The sequence below is a fragment of the Fundulus heteroclitus genome, chromosome 13, assembly GCF_011125445.2.
Source record: "Fundulus heteroclitus isolate FHET01 chromosome 13, MU-UCD_Fhet_4.1, whole genome shotgun sequence".
Classification (NCBI taxonomy): Eukaryota; Metazoa; Chordata; class Actinopteri; order Cyprinodontiformes; family Fundulidae; genus Fundulus; species Fundulus heteroclitus.
In genome coordinates, this window is record NC_046373.1 from 16,703,729 (window position 1) to 16,720,582 (window position 16,854).

The window sequence follows — 16,854 nt, forward strand, 5'->3', positions numbered from 1 at the left end:
TATCTATCTATCTATCTATCTATCTATTATCTATCTATCTATCTATCTATATCTATCTATCTATCTATCTATCTATCTATCTTCTATCTATCTATCTATCTATCTATCTATCTCTAGGGATTTACTTACAACATACACCAAATAATTACACAAAGCTACCTGTATTACGAGGTATGACTTATTACCATGGACTGTCAGTGAAGTTAAAGGGTGATATACAGGTTAATATATAAGTTACAGGGGAGTGCTTGCCTGGTGTTTAGAGCAGGGTGTTTACCTCGGTTCAAATCCACCAGACTTCCACTCTGGGTCCTTGAGCAAGACCCTTAGCCCCAGTATGCTCACATCGTGGCAGCCCACTGCTCCTTAAGATATGGGTCTAGTCCAGAAGACAAATTTCATTGGAATGTAGAGTTGCAATGACAGATAAAGATGATTACGTTATAATGTGAAGGTTTTCGCCTGGTCCTGTAGGAATACTGTTGGCAATATAAAGTACTTATGGATACCAGGCTGTATCATGAGGTATGACTTCTTATACTGGACCGATAGGAAACTAAAACGGTATTTCACAGGTCTGTCGGTATACTCTTCAAGATGTATTTGGAAGTACCTACTGTGTACTTTTAGGTACAAGGCTGTAATACATCTGGGTAACAAGTGTGACTTGCTACCTTACCCGTATCTTGATGTTTTTTTTCTGGGTACGTCCAAATTCTTTTTGATAGTAGTTACTGGATACCTATGTATACCACACTGATTAACAAGGTATTATTTTTTTTTATCCAGAATTTACAGAGAACCAAAAGGATTCTCCAAGGGTTTCTCCAACACCAAACTGTATTATGTGTGGCTATTACAGGATCCTTTTCAAAACCGGGCTACTAGCAGAATCAAGCTAAACGGAACCAAAATCAGAAACAAAATCTGTACATGTCTTTCAGCTTAATGCCGTGGTGGCCTGCGCAAATTTAAGAATGAGATGAGGCAGTTTGAAAAAAAAAATGGATATTTACTGTTCATTTCTCCATATGTGATTCTCTAGCTATATTTGTCTTGTAACATCCTTTACACAAACAAAGCCTTTTTTGAACAGAGGGAAATAAATAGTCCTTCTGATAGTTAGTAATAGATGACACAACCCTATATGACAATCACCCCATTCTGACATAATGCCCTCCATTTTAGTGTACCCGGAGCCTGGATTAAATCCAAATCTTCTTCACATACTGTGTGCAAAACTGTTAGCTGGTACAAACAGATAAACTATGTAAAACAGTACCCATGAAAAGAGAAACACAGAAAGAGAAAGGCTCATGTGAAACAGTGTCCCCTGCTGGACTAAACTTAAAAGGCATCGAGTAGAATTAGATCAATCAACTGTTTACTGTTTACCTTTACTTTAGGCTCACAATACACTCCTTTCACCCAGAGGAAGACATTTTTTTAATTATATTACTTTACTTTGTGTTTACTTTTATATTAGTATATGCAGTTAGTCGTTAAACAAGATACATTCAACAGTACATTCATATATTGAAGTCAAGTCACAGTCAAGGTCTTTAATGTGCATAATTCATTGTACATCATAAAACATTATTGTTTACTTAGTTTATATATCTATACAGCAAATGGTCCTTTGGGAGACCAGTGTTTCACAAAGTGGAGACAGAAACCCTAATGTGGATCATAAAACACCAAATTGGTGTATATATATATATATATATATATATATATATATATATATATATATATATATATATATGTGGATTCATTTAATTTAAAATAAGATAGAAAAGTGTAATTACATTAAAAGTATTACAACTATCGAAGCTGTTTGACTTGGGGTTAAGCTTTTGTTTACGTGACCTAAAATCATCGTGCTTTCGTCAATGAGTGGCCATTGTTTAAAAGCTTCACTTTCTTATTTATATCATTATTATTATTAACCTTTATTTACCAGGAAAATCCCACAGAGATTAAGAATCTCTTTTACGGCATGTTTATTTTAATCAGATAATTTAATCAACGAAAACCTCAAACATCCTTTTGATGTTTCCATTAATCGTGATATTTGATAAAACATCATTTTTCAGAATATCAAATAAATGTAGATGTATTAAAACATTTATAAATTGCATTTACTTTTTGGAATATCCATCCATCCATTTCCTAACCCGCTTAATCCCTCATGGGGTCGCGAGGCTTTTTGGAACACATTTTTCCAATTTTAGATTGACATTAAATATTTCTGTTTTAAATGTTATATGTTGTTTTGACTTGTTGCTGATGTTGTTGCTATATATTGTCCCCATTAAAATATTAATAATAACAATAAAATTGTTATTGCCATGTTGTAATTTTATTATTATGTAGATGGTGTTATTATTATTATTCAAGTTACTTATATACTTGTTAAGTGCTTTATTGTTGCAAGTCATTAAAAAGCCATAGACAGATAAAACATTTAAAAGTAGTTTAAGTTGTGATTGTATATTTGTTAAACTGATCTAATATCACTATGTGACCCTTTTTTTTGGAGGGTCTGAAGCAGGAACTGCTATTTTCATACTTAGCTTCAGTATTGTCCCAAACAATGTAAAATATTTTTTATAATAAACATTACTGATGTCATTCATGAATTAGAATTGACAAAGTCCACTTATGCATTCACCGGGATGTATCAATTTATTTTCGCGAATAAAGTAGTACAGAATACTATATTATTTATTTATTTATTTATTTAACGCCTCTCCAGCAGTGCATTCCTGCAGAAATCATATGACTATTGTGGTCATAATGCTTTGCACAAGGGCTAAAGAGGGGAACATGTGTTGCTTCTATAGACCGAGAACAAGCAAAGTCAAAAGATGAAAAGCATGCGGAAAATGGGTGCAGCCTTAATATACAAAGAACCCTTGCAGATTAACAGCACCCCCATCTCCCTTTAAAGCCGTCCCCCTTCCTCCTCTGCCTCTCCGGCCGCTCCCCCCCACCGCTCTGGTCGAGGTGCATTGTGGGGAGGAAAGTCGTTGCCATTCGACCTCTGCGGGGCCTGCGCGGACGCAGCGAGAACCCTGAAATTCATTATGCGTTTAAAACCTTTATTTATTTCCGCATAACCTACATACTCTCACCGGGAGGGCCAGGCGGGGAAAAGAAACGACGGCGGACCATCTCTTTCGGAGAAAGACATCGCTTCCAAACACTCTGTTTATTCGCCGGAGGGATAGACACTGCTGGGGAAAGTGAAGATAGTTTTATATATATATATAAAGAAAAACATGTCCGGTGAGAGAAATCGCAGGTCCCTGGCTTTCCGAGGAGGTGGTTCGGCTGGGTTAACGGGCTCCGGCGGCATCGGCGGGGGGAACTGTAACAGCTGGGAGGCCCCGGCCTGTCAAGACCGACATTTTAACGGGAATAGGCCGGATCAAGAGGACGACAGGGATCTGGGGGCGAAGGGACCGTCGCAGAAGCGAGCGGAGGGCGCTGGGTCTGTCAGCGACAGCACGGAGCCCGAGGCGGAGGAGGAAGAGGACCCGGAAGGGGGCAGCTGGGCACCCGGGGACGACCGTGCGGGCTCGGTCGAAGGAGACGACGGGAATAGCTGTGCGGCGGGGAACGGTCCCACCGACAGCGCCGGAGAAGGACAAGAGTCCCGGAGCGTGGCGAGGGGAGGCGAGCCCGGTTCCAGGAAATCGGGGGTAGAGATGAGACCGCAGACGCTGCTTCAGAAACACTCACTGTTCAACGCTTCGTGGCTGCAAGACTTCCCGTGGCTCAAATTCTGCCAAGAGACGGGACTCATGTCTTGCTCCTGGTGCCACAACATTGCCACTAAAAACAGCGACGAGCTCGTCAAGGGGAGCCGCAACTACAAGCGGGCCCTGCTGCTGAGACATCACCTGTCTTCCGAGCACGGGAGAAATGACCCCACCAAACAGGTAACGTTAGCTGGCGCCGCTTCCGTTTACCTGCGGGAACACGAAATACCAGTCGGGCAACTGTCAAACTATTAACTCGTCGCCTGGTTTATCGCTGTTTGTTTGTTTTAACGTGAAAGAACTTTAAAAAAAAAATAAAGCTAAGGCGAAAATAGGCTTTTACATAAGCTTCCCAATCCCTCCCCCGGCTAATTGGTTAGCTTTAGCCTCCTAGCTCGAGCTAACCAGCTAGCCTAGCTTTCTAGCCGCTTAAGGCGTTGCTGTCAGGCTTGTATAGGTAGGTGGTCATTAACAGCAAGTCGATCGCTTGTAGATGGTCGCCGAGGAAGCGCTTTCAAGGTGTTAAAATTAAGCGCCCCCCCCATTGAAATATCAGAAAGGCTGCACCTGCTCCTGTTTTTGACACCTGCCCCACACACACACCACAGGTTGGCTCTCAGAATGCATCGGGAAAGCTGTGCTTCTCAAACGTAAAAAGGGGGGGGCAGCAATCGTGTCTGGTAGAAGGCTGTGCGAGCTGTCTTGATCGCCCAGAGGTCGCACAATGGCAAGGGCTCGACCCTGACAGCCTTTGGGGAGCCGCACCCCTTCACCCAACCCCCCTCCTCCTCCTCCTCCTCCTCCTCCTTCTGCCTCTCACGCAAACTCCACTGCCTTGCAGTCACGGGTGACCTTTGGAGCATTTCTTCCTCCTCCACCAGCCTCCTCCTACTCCTCCCTTTTAGGGAGCTAAATTAGAGGCATTGTGCGAGAATGACCCCCCAAAATCCATAGATGGTGTCACTTGCGGGGCTGAACAAGAGGAGGGGAGTAAATCATGTCGGCCCCGGAGCCTGACAGCTTGCTTCGCCCAGAGGCGACCCTTACAACAAGGGAGGAGCCGGGGCGATATAGGTGTCGGTAATCTAATAGCTCGGCGTCACCTGGATGTTTTCATATACTGCTGGGTTTTTAGGTTCTGGGTGGCATCAAGAGATGCGTCGATTCTCTAAGCCGTTACCCGTTTCCTGTTTTCTTTAATGGCCGAGCTACCACTTAAAGCACTGTATGAATGAAAGAAGAAGGGGGGTTACTTGATAGAGATCAATTTTAATTCATCAGAACATGAAGGAATTACAAGGTTAATCCCCATTTATGCTTTAAAGCATTTGTCTCCTTAATCTTCATCAGATTTCTTTCCCTCAAAAAAAAAAGAGCATGCTATTGGTTGACAGCAGGGTGATGCATGTAGCTTAGGTAAAAACATTAGTTTGACTTGCAGATCACAGGCGATCGAGGCAAAAATCGTCCGATCGACTGGTGCATCTCTAGAAACAACAAAAAACAAAACACGCATTTGGAGTCACTTTGAGCTCAAGCATCTTTGTCGCTAAAATCTGGTCCGGAGCAGTGGATTTCCATGCAACTGGCCAAATATATTATTGGTATGCAAAGCGGGAATTGCTGTGGATCGTCTTCGTACCTGTTAATACCGCTGTGAATCAGTTTTATTTGTCTTGCAAGGTACAAATTATAAATAATGTCATAAACATTGCTGGAATGTGATGTAAAACCTTGATTTTATGTTGTTGTTTTTGCTTTTTTTTTTTTATCTGAAAACTTTGTATCACATTTACTTCTCATTTAGTTTGGTTCTGAACCCAGTTTGAAATACGATCATGGACCCTGGTCAAACCCATACAGCTCAGAACAAACTTCTGCTTGTGGATATTATTTATTAGAGTCATATAACCGCTTTACCTCGCAATAAACTTCAAGTTGATTCAAAAATAATCTCAATATTTAAAACCCTCATATGCAGGTTAAGGGGGAAGGAAAAAAGAAGTACAAGACCGAACGTAAACAACTCCCTTACACAAAAAGGCTCGTCTTATGCTAACTGACTTTGAGATGACTTCTTTTTTTATATCGGGCTGTAAAGATTAGGTAGTCACCCTGAGGTTGAGGGAGGGAGAAATTTATGGTCAGTATCCTCATACTGAATGCTGTTAACTGCAGAAAGTCGAGGCGCTTTTATAGTTTAAGTATGCAATTGCTGATATGCATGAGGTCCCTTTTCTTTATTGGTTACTTAATTTTATTATAGCGCAGGCGACGCATCTACAGCAAATTCTCTCTGACCTCATATATATTTATATAAACAAGCCCCGGACTGCTCGGCTCGACGCATTGGTCCGCCCACCGGCGCCCACGTTTACCGGTCCTTGAACGCGACCGCGCACCGCCTCGTGGTCCGACGGCGGCCCACGCTGTCAGGAGAATTAGGAACAGGGGCCTGTTTGGCTGACTTGTGAGCAGAGAGGATTTCACTACTACATTTAGTCCCCTTCCTTTTTTGTACGCGCAGCCGCTAATCAGAGTTACTTAAAGTCATCCGCTAACTTGTACACATCTCTAATTGGTAAGGAGAGCAGTAGGAGTGGATTAGGGGCTTGCCGTGGCTTCTCCCTAGCAACAAGGCACTCCTTAAAGGGTCTGTTTGAGCTACAGAACCCAGTTTCTGTGCTTGGTTTGCCGTATTTCCTTAAAGTCGACGGGGGTTTTTATTTCTCGTCCCTGTTTGGACGTTCCGTCAGAGCGCTTCTTGAACACGATGATAGAAGCTGGGCAGCATTGTGAGGCAGCACATTAAAGGCGAATTAGGGCGCCATGAGACAACGTCTTGTTCTCTTCACTCATTCCCGATGTTAGTCAGGCCTCTGCTGCATTTGTTAAAGCTAACTCAATTGGCCTCGGTGCACCCGGGCAGCTGTGGCAAACGTGGGTATCCTTCGGAGAAAGGGAGGAAGAAGGGGAAAAAAAAAGGGTGCTGTTGTTCTTAATTCTCTCCCTGCCGTCTTATGCTCAGATCTGCTCTCTTTTGAGAGGGTACGACGGGATGGGGGGGGGGAGTAGGTCGTGGGTTTCTCAGATCAAATATTTCAGCATTAAGTGCTGAACCAGCAATGTTTTTCTTAAATTTTTTTTTTTTATGCAAGATGTTAAAACCACTCAAAAAATGCTACGTAAGGAGGTACTGTTATCTCATCTTTCCTCAGAAGAGTAATCAAGTATGTGTCAACTCCTCTGCGTCGCTCCGGCCCACTCACTTTGGATTCTACGACCCAAACCGTTCGTTCTACAGCAGTGTTTCCATTTCTGCCGTCTAACACAGAGATGCATTGAGTTGTCAGATCAACCTTGTTTCACTTCTGTCCATCTGGCCTCTCCCTTCACTCCCTCCTCGTTTTTGTTGCTACTGGTCGCCCCGCTAATAGAATCCGCTCTATCCAGGCTAGAATTAAACAAAGTGATAAAATCTCCGACCTTGTACCTTTGCAAATCTTGCCTCTGTTGGTTTTTTTTGGTGGTCTTTAGCGCGTTGGGAGATAAGATCAACGCAGTTCATTCTCAGAAAGGAAATTAAGATATTTTCAGAGCTGTTAAGTCATTTTCACCCCCTCTAAATTTGGTTATGACAAAGGCTTACTCAGAATTGCCGCGTCTCCCCAAATGGGGAAGAAGACACACCCGCTGCAGCCTGGTGCCTGGCAGATAGATGGGACGTTTATTGGGGGGGGGGTGCAGGTCAGGGGAATGGGTGGGGTGAAGCCTGGGGGAGAATACTTCTTGTTTAAAAAAAAAAAAAAAAACAACCCTTTCTTGTTGCACCCCCTCCGCCATAGCTCTTTAGCATTGTCAGGACACAGGGAGACACTGAGTGCAGCCCTCCCACACCTTGGGCCAAACGCACACTGCGATATTGTTCTAGCATCTAGGGGACAGACGGGCCGGGTGAGGCGGGGGGGGGGTCGGGCAGGCATAGCGAAGGATGCAGCAGAATTAGGCAGTGAGTGGTGGAGATGGCCTCGGGCCTGGGCTGGTCATGGGACGGGATGGATGGTGGGTAAATTTGGGGGGGTGTGTTATGGGTGTGCAAATAGAAGCTAACGTGTGCGTGGAAGTTGGCTCCAGTGAGTCTTTATGTTGCACGGAGACAAGAGTTGTGTCACATGACCGTGTTCGTGGTGTCTGAGTGTTTTTTTTTTTTTTTTATGCATGTGTTCTGCCAGCCTTGGGGCTTTGTGGTTTGTTTGGGTTTGTGGTCTATTTTCTAGAAGTAGTACGTTTCTTGCTGCATTGCTAAGCTCAGGTTTAAGGCTATCTTGATTCATTTATTGCACCTGCAAACCATCGGCTGTTTGGCAGCATGCGTTTGATTTTTTTCAAAACTTTTTCCCTTTCATCCTGCCCAGGTTTCTGTATTTTTTTAATTTATTTTTTTGGCCTTTCATTGTTCACCAGCCCTGGTGCGAATGAGGACTTGGCCACGTCACTATAGGCAGAGGTGGATCCTGTCCCTGCATTCTCTCTTGGCTTAGGCAGGTTTTTGCCTCCAGCATCTGCTGCACAGGGTCGATCGGCTGGTTTCTCTAAGCTCTCGGCTCATACGTGGCACATCTGGAGAAGGGATGCTGCCGCTGATGAGGCCAGGATGAAGCAACTTATCCAGCGCGAGGATAGATCGACTCTTAATGCCTTTCAAAACAAGAGATGTTTTAAATAAAGGTTAAAAAAAAAAAACCTGTGCGATCTAACCTGAAAGCTTGTATCAATTTCTGATTGCTTGTGTTTGTAGTTTATTTTTAATATGACCAATTGAAGATATTTCTATCCAGTGTGGGCCAGTAGCTGTTTCTTACGGTTTTATTGTTGTTGATTTTTTATTTTATTTTATTTTTCTTAAGCATTGATAAAATAATTTAGCATTTTATGCGGTTCGTAGGCTCTTATATTAGCGGTTAGCATTACTCTCTGTACTCATCAGCTTTTATTTGTATTATTCAGAGTTTTACGTCGTCCAATATCACATGGGAAATGTATTTAATATACTTTTTTTAAAGTTTTGTAACTGATTTCTGTTTAATAAAAAAAAAGCTAATTTCTCTGCTATCATTACAAGAGTGAAAATGAAAAGTAAAAATTTCTGTGAATCTATCTTTGTACATTTAGTCACAATCTTGCAAAAATACATACTGATGTAAAACATGCTATTATTGAAGAGGCTAATGCACTGAGCAAAGTAGTGAGAGAGTAAAATGACTCCCTGGAACGGCCTGAAGCTGTAAAAAATGCTGCTTCCCTTTGAAACGGCTCAATGCATCTCAGCTACCACTCTATTCATTTTAAGCACCTCCCCGGTCCTTATAACGGCTAACTCTAAGTCCTCTTCCTCACGGTCACAGCTTCCCCACTGAAGAGTGTTCCCATCACTAACCTGGTGACCCTAACCTTGCGGTGCGTTCACTAACCAGACAGATTTTTTTGACTTTCCGACTGGCCAGCCAAGCTAGGAAATTGCCCACGCCTTGTTTCACCAGCCGACCGCCTCGCTGCACCTCTGCTTTTTACCGTTCGGCCGCGCTTTTGATGGCGTACATCACGGAATCATTTTTCCTCCTCCCAGCCACGACCTCTTCCACTCACCCACATGCGCCGGGGCTCCTTTCTGCGTTTGTCAGTGGGAGCTGCTGTGTAATAAGAGAGTCGAGTGCCAAGCCTTTTTACAAAGGCCCACAGTGAGTGAACAATGAGCCTCGGGGAGAGCGCAGGCTATTGTGAATGCTAAAATGGGGTGACCCAACAACTCCTTCTCTGTGGCGCTTCGCTTTCTGTCTGTGCCCCTTCGCTCCGCGTCGTCTCCGCCGCCCGTTTTTTCACAAATCTTTTTTTTTTTTTTTTTTTTTTAGCTTTTTCTGAGTCGCTGCCCTTTAGTTCCTGTCCTTTTTTAAACTAAAAACATATAACTCTCTCTCTTTATATACTTCTTTTTCTGTTTTTTTTTTATTATTTTCTCCCACAAACCTTTGCAACACATCTTGTAGCTCTTATCAGTTTCTGTCTTTGCATCCTTTTTTTCTTTTTTTTTTCCTGCTCAGCCATGTCCACCCACTACCCAACCTCCACTCGCATCATCTCTCCCTCGTTCTGCCTCTCATTTTATTCTATCCCGTCTCTCTCCATCCCACCCCCACCCCCTCCAGCTGTGGCAGAGGCCGATAAGCCAGCGCCCCACCCCACACCCCACACCCCCCCTCCCTACAGCCCTCTGTGCCCGGGCTGCCCTGGACAAGAGCCGCAGTGTGGAGGGAGTCGGGGGGCTGGGTGGGTGGGGACCTCAGAGAAATGGATTTAATCTGAATTACTCGGGCGAAACCCCAGCTGTTTGTGTGTGTGTGTGTGTGTGTGTGTGTGTGGCTTTATTCCCCCCTGTATACATGTGAGTGTGCACGGCAGAGATGGTTGTGGGTGGGGCCAAAAAAAAAAAAAAAAATGCGGGGCAAGAGCAATGTGAATTATTCTGGATTAGGACATCTGCTGTGCCATTCGAAAATGAGCCAGAGATCTATGCTCTGCTTGTGTGTCATCAGTAGGAAAAGAGAAAACAACCAAAGCGCCTACATGTCGTTCAGCGTCTGAAAAAGGCTTTACGTTGTTGTTGTTGTTGTTGGGGGTGGGGGGGAGCACTTAAAAGATTCCCTTCGACCGGACCCTTGCGGGTTCTAACGATGCGGCGTATTTAGGAAGCACACGCATGTGTTGCCTGTATGTGCGCGCTGTCTTCTGCTCCTTATAATGCTGGCTCTCTGCCCCCCCACCCCCTCCACCCCCCACCCCCTCCACCTCCTCCCTCCCTGCTGTATGAAAACCCGGGTGAGTGGGATGTGTTGCAGGGTAGCGCTACGCAAGGGGATTGTACATGAGGCCTGTTGGTTGTCGTACGTTCCGACAACTATGAGGGGAAAAAATAGATTGTTAGGAGGTGAAGAGCTATAAAGTCAAATGTATGTTGAAATCAGTGGGACGTATATCCCAGAGGGTTGATCCGTATTATCGCTTTAACCCCCGCGCTCTCATTCCGGCGCGTCTGGGCTTGTTCCAGGGCATTTTTGGGCAACGCATTAAAATATTTAATGAAGCGTACGTACCTGGAAAAACCTGAAGCAAAAGGAGCCCCCGGGTTAACTGCTTAATAAAGGCTTTCATTACACGTATTGTTTTCTTGTTTTTTTTTCTTTCTTTTTAAATGTGACGTTATGAGGTCGAACGTTAGTTTAAGGAAACTACTCGGTTTGTTACATGGCTGTTTTACGACCGAGCCTTCAAGTAATGCATTTGGCTGCCTACCTGCCTACCTGCCCCCCCCCCCCCCCCCCTCGTAACAGTAGCCTGTTGAACCTGTTCCGCCTCTTTAAGGGCAGGTGCTGCGGTGTCAGACGGGCAGCCAAGGGGATGCGTGTGCGCTTGTTTCCACTGTATATAAACAGACGGACGAAAACCTGTTTGTGCGCCTAGATTTGTGCGAGATTTCCGGCAGGGCGTGACACAAAGACAATCGGAAGATGATGCAGAGAGCTGAGAATTTGTTTTAACAATAGCTTTGGGCAAATGAGAAAAAAATTCTTTTTTCACATTTATATTATCTAACGCTCTAACGTAAATAATGATTTCTATTCAATATATTCTGTGTTTAAACCATGTGGAGCCCCAGATATTGAGGTACCGCCTTTAAGCCCGACACACCGTTTTTTTTTTTTTATATACATGTTTGACTCTTATTTAGAAAATGTTTTATTCTGAAGTAATTGCTAAATTGTCCTGACCTAAGTGTTGTCTTTGTGGTGGTGGGGGGGCACAAACAAAGGACTATATGGCTGCTGACACTAGGTCATATCGGCACGGAAGAAGCTCCAAAACTTTGAAATATTTTTTTTTTGCCATCATTTTCAAAAGAATAAACAATGTGCAAAGCATTAACCATTAGCTCCCAATGTTGTTAACAACTAAAAATGTAATAATCTAAACGTTATCATTTTAGGCTTTAAATGATCAAATACTTCCAGATCTTCCACATTAGGTCGTTAATTTCATTCTTTTATTTCTTCAAATCTATGAAATAGTTTTTACAATGCGTTGTTCTTTAGAGTGTGTATATTTAACAAAGTTTGGTTAGGAAAACAGGTCTTTCAGTAGTTGTCTTAAACCTGTCTAAAGTCACGGTTATAAAGCTGAAATGCAGCAATATAAGGGTACCAGCAATGGACTCGCATTCCAGAGGGAAAAAATTAGTAGTGGACTAAGTAAAAGTTTACTTTACGGTTAATTAAATCTAAGTTAGTAAGTTAGCTTTGTTTTTTTTATTGACACACATTTTAAATTTATAACACAGCTGTCTTAAATCTGAAGTGTGGTTGTCTGACACCCTGTAAAGGGCTATTCCACAGTTTTTGTGGAAGCAGAACACGATTAAATTTTTCTTAAAAGCGTTATACCCAAGACTGTTGTTAAGCCTCGACTGAATTATGCTCTTCTACTTCAGTTTGTTTATAACTTTTGTTAAAAGTTTGTTGAAGCCGCTCCTTGCTCGTGAACTAGAAAAAGGTAAAATGTTCTTAAAATGAGTGTATTGGTCCTTGTTTTGAGCAGGTAAATAAGATGATTTGCTAAAGCAATAAGATTTTTGGACTTAAAACAGGAACAATTTATCTCCATCATCTTATTTCAAGTGCAGTATATCTAATTATCTTATTTTGGGGGACAAAATACTCATTCCATTAGCAGATAATCTTATTTACCTGCTCAAATCAAGCATAAATACACTAACTTTAAGAATATTTTACTTATTTTTACATCCGTTTTTGCAGTGTAGACCTTGTTTTTGTATCGTCTCGCCTCGTGAGCGGGGATGCATCGTTGCACCACAAAGCGTCTCAGTTTTAACACCGGGAGAGCTCATTTGTTTGTCGCGTTCTCCACTAACGTTTCTTCTTCTTTTCTCTCCCCCTCTGCTTATAAGGAGACCGTGAGACCGTCGGACAACACCAGCCCCTCCACTAACTCCTCAGAGGACGACTACCGCAACAAGCCCAACGAGAACTCCTACTGCTACCAGCTTCTGCAAGAGCTGGACAAACAGCGCAAAAGCGGCATCCTCTGCGACGTGAACATAGTCGTCTCGGGCCAGGTGTTCCGCGCGCACAAGAACATCCTGGTGGCGGGCAGCCGCTACTTCAAAACTCTCTACTGTCTGACCAAGAGCGAGGCGCAGGACCAGGCCACTGTCACACACCTTGACGTCGCTGCCGTGCAGGGCTTCTCGGTCATCCTCGACTTCCTCTACTCCGGAAACCTGCTGCTCACAAGCCAAAACGCCATCGAGGTGATGACCGTGGCGAGTTACCTCCAAATGACGGAGGTCGTACAGTCGTGCAGGGCTTTTATAAAGGACGCCCTCAACATCAGCATTAAGCAGGAGGCTCCCGACTCGGTGGTGGTGGACTACAACAAGAGGCAAACGGTGGCCAAAGACGGCCAGAGGGGGCTGGACCGGAAACCCAGCAACTTTTGGGCCACGAGCATCCTGTCAAAGCTGTCGATCAAGGCGAGCGGCAACCAAGCCAAGGACGCAGTCGAAGAGAATGACGTAAACGGCAGGGTAAAGGAGGAGACCAGCGACGTAGAGGTGACGGCGGCCGGGGCCGAGGGCTGTGCCCTCGTGACCTCGGGGGCCTCGGGTAACTGGAGCCACCACAATGACACCTCGTCTGATTCTGCAGAGACCAATGACATCCGGGCGGCAAGCAGCCAGACGCAGTACTTTGTCTGGAACGAGCCGGTCACGTGCGCGGCGTCGGCGCCCGCCGCCATAAACCGAGAGGCGTCGGACGCGGCCGTGGGAAGCGGGCGGAGGAAAAAACAGACCACCACGAGGCGATTCGTCTACAACTTCCAGCCAGAGCCAGAAGAAGGATTCGACGAGGGGATGCTCATCCAGCCGTCGGCCTCCTACCCCAGAGACGACTTCTCCTCACTCTCTGAAAATGCTGGTAAGGCAAACGGTTTAGTTTACCGTCGTCATTCCACTCAGTGAGGAGATCGAGACATGGCTGAACGTGACGTTTCTGTGTGATGTACTATGAACTGAATGCACCCTTAAGTCATAACATTATGATTATCAAGTAGGTCAAAGTAACACTGAGCCGTATCACTGCAGCAGGTCTCTGGGCGCTATCTGGCACCAAGCTGTCGTCAGAAGGAGAGATCCTTTAACTCTTAGTTCTAAAGTAAACTTAAGAAGTTGGACTTGTTTTAACAAATGATTAATTGGGCTAATATAAAAACATTTTTTTATCGTAATGTCAAGCAACCAAAACAGATCCTCTTATTCATTTGAATAGGAACATTTGGTAAATCATTTCTAGGTGCTGCAGGTTACCATTATTTTTAGTAATTGATTATTTTATCGATTATTCTGAAGATTCATCTATTAATTGGCTGAAAAAATGTCACACTCTGCAGATATTTCATCTAAGTACTTGCAAGTTAACAACTCAATTCCTTTAATAAACATAATTTTTAGGGATGCACCGATATGAAAATATCGGCCCGTATCAATATTGCTGTCAAGTCCAATAACTGATTTTTGTGCGTGTGCGCGAACACATACACACATTTTTGTGACGGTTAAATTTTGTACAGTTTTGTACTGACTAAAAAACTGTAATAGCAGAATTTTTAATGTGAGTTATAATCTAGACTTACACACTGCTTTTCGTATGTCCTCTTTTAACGCCATGAAAAACAACCAGCGGCTAGCATGGCATCTCTGCTTCATTTAAAAACCCCACAATCCAGGCCTGCATCACGGTCACATGACCAAACAAAAACCGCATGACCAACCCCGTCCCTTCCCCCAAAGGGCAACTAGCTGAAACAACATCTGTTGTTCGTATCGGCCCAGTTTTACTTATCGGACCGATACCGATATGTTAGAAAATGACTAACATTGGCCGATACCGATGTTAATGCAGATATATCGTGCATCCCTAATCATTTTTATTGCTTAGAGTGCAACATGCTAGCTTGTCTTCAGTGTGCATCTGTAGCAAAGTTGGCATCGGCAGCTAAAAAGCACGAACCGACATCAAAGTGTCATAAGCATAAAGATTAGTTTGCATTGTGGATTTTAAAGAGATTTATCTTTACATCATAAAAGCATAATGTCCAAATAAAATGAACCCTTATAGTAGTACATTCTTGTTTTTGTTTTTTTAATGCACAAAAAAATCTGCAAATAAATCAACATAACCAGAGCCAAAGTCTCCCCTCGCTGCGCTGTAGGAAACGCATGTCTGGCATGTCTATGCAGGTTTGTGGTGGAACCTGCTCTTAAGTTTTTTTGTTGTTGTTGTTGTTTTTAATTTTTGCGGTGAAAGCGCTCTACTTTGTTGTTCCTAATTAAGCTGCAGGCAGACGCTGCTTCACTTTCGGGTCTCCCTCGTAGTTCTACTACAGGCTCAACACGACCCGCCCTCCTCACCGCAGGGGATCATCTGCCCCCCCCTCTCTGTTTTTACATAATGGTATTATCCCGTATACTCTCGTGTGATTGGCTGCATGGCCGCCGTGCTGGCCAATCAACACAAAGCTCTTCTGCGAGCAGAGCTGGGACAAACTCCCTGCAAAGCATCGGCCCTCAGAGTCATTTGTGGATGAAACGTCACTTTTCAGCAGACATCTGTTGTTGACGGAAGCGTTCCTTCAGTAAGAAACGTCTTTCTGGTCGGCCTCTGTAGCGCTGGTCGATAATAAACGCCCCTCCTTAGGAGTGGCGTTCTCTTTTGGGGGTAGCCATCTCTTCTGTCAGGCATAAAGTGATCACACACATTTGACACTTCGCTTCTTTTTGACTCCTGCCGTCCATCCCCAGAGGTAATAACACGCATAACGCACTTGGCATCCATGGATCAGCAGCATAGGCAATTATTAGCGGAAGTGAGAGCGTTGTGCAACACGAATGACCGCCCGTCCGTAACTCAGTGCCCTGAATAGTTAAACCGAATTTAATGACGCCTCAAGGCTTCGTTGGTAATTAAGGTACTTTTTAATTATTCGAGGAATTGTTTCAGCCTCAAACATTTCGGCTTCTTTTATTGATCCTGTCTCCACTGTCGGATATTTTAGCTGCTGGGGTTTTTGAAGTAGTCTCGCATCACTTTGATTCATTAATTTTCCAAGGCTAAATAAATCTGGGAGAAAAAAATCTGATTTTTTTTTTTTTGAGATCCTACTCTTTATTTCCTGTTTTATTACCTGAATTCAAACTTATTTCTGAAAATTCAAAGGCTTTTTACGTTAAATAATATTTCAGTGACTCTGATAGATGTGCACTCATTTAAACAATAAAAAGGCCTTTTTTATTTTATTGGCATCAACACCCTGTTGGATTAGGGTTTTAAACTGGAACTATGGTTCTTCTTACACACCAAGTCTTGTTTAGATAACAGACGAAGTATCGATGCTTATATATTTGCGTCATCCTTTTAAATTAAAAATGATTCTTAGGAATCAGAAACACTACTTTAAAAAGAAACCACCCTTAACCGTAATCTTAAAAAGTGAGGGGAAAATAACCCTTTTCTATTTTGCCAGATCAGATGCCAACTTCATGACTTTTCTAATTTGTAAAACATAAATCATAAAAATGATTTATACCCTAAAATGTTCTGGATGTTACAAAACTGGGAGCAGTATTAAGTATTGAGCAGATTATAGTCTGGAAAATATAGATATTTTTAAACCTTTTTCTGCCGCTCCAGAGCTCCATACTCTGCAAGACTTTTTGTTCTGTGTGTTCTGACATTTTTCTATCAATAAACAGTTTAAATCTTATCATAAGCTGAGCAGTTCTGATTGGGTATCAGCGGGCCTTGGCTGCCTTCCCCTTGTTGCTGGTTCTCCAGTTGCCTCACCTTGGACGACAATAGTCCTGATCTCATTACTGCAGACTAGAAATATTTAAGCTACGCTGATATTTAGTGTCGTCCGTTTTTACCTGTTTTTAACACACGAAGCTCAACCTCAGCTC

At 43.4% G+C, this 16,854-nt stretch overlaps 1 protein-coding gene across 2 annotated transcripts in view; it reads left to right on the top strand.

Moving 5' to 3' along the window:
• The first annotated feature begins 2,993 nt into the window (after positions 1–2,993).
• Positions 2,994–16,854, top strand: part of LOC105930421 (zinc finger and BTB domain-containing protein 10) — a 32,243-nt gene continuing 18,382 nt past the window's right edge. For both annotated transcript variants that reach the window (XM_012868633.3, XM_012868634.3), the window contains exons 1-2: positions 2,994–3,947; positions 12,784–13,813. In XM_012868633.3, the coding sequence (XP_012724087.2) occupies positions 3,285–3,947; positions 12,784–13,813 (1,693 nt within the window). In that variant the 5' untranslated portion in view covers positions 2,994–3,284. The remainder of the gene's footprint in view (positions 3,948–12,783; positions 13,814–16,854) is intronic.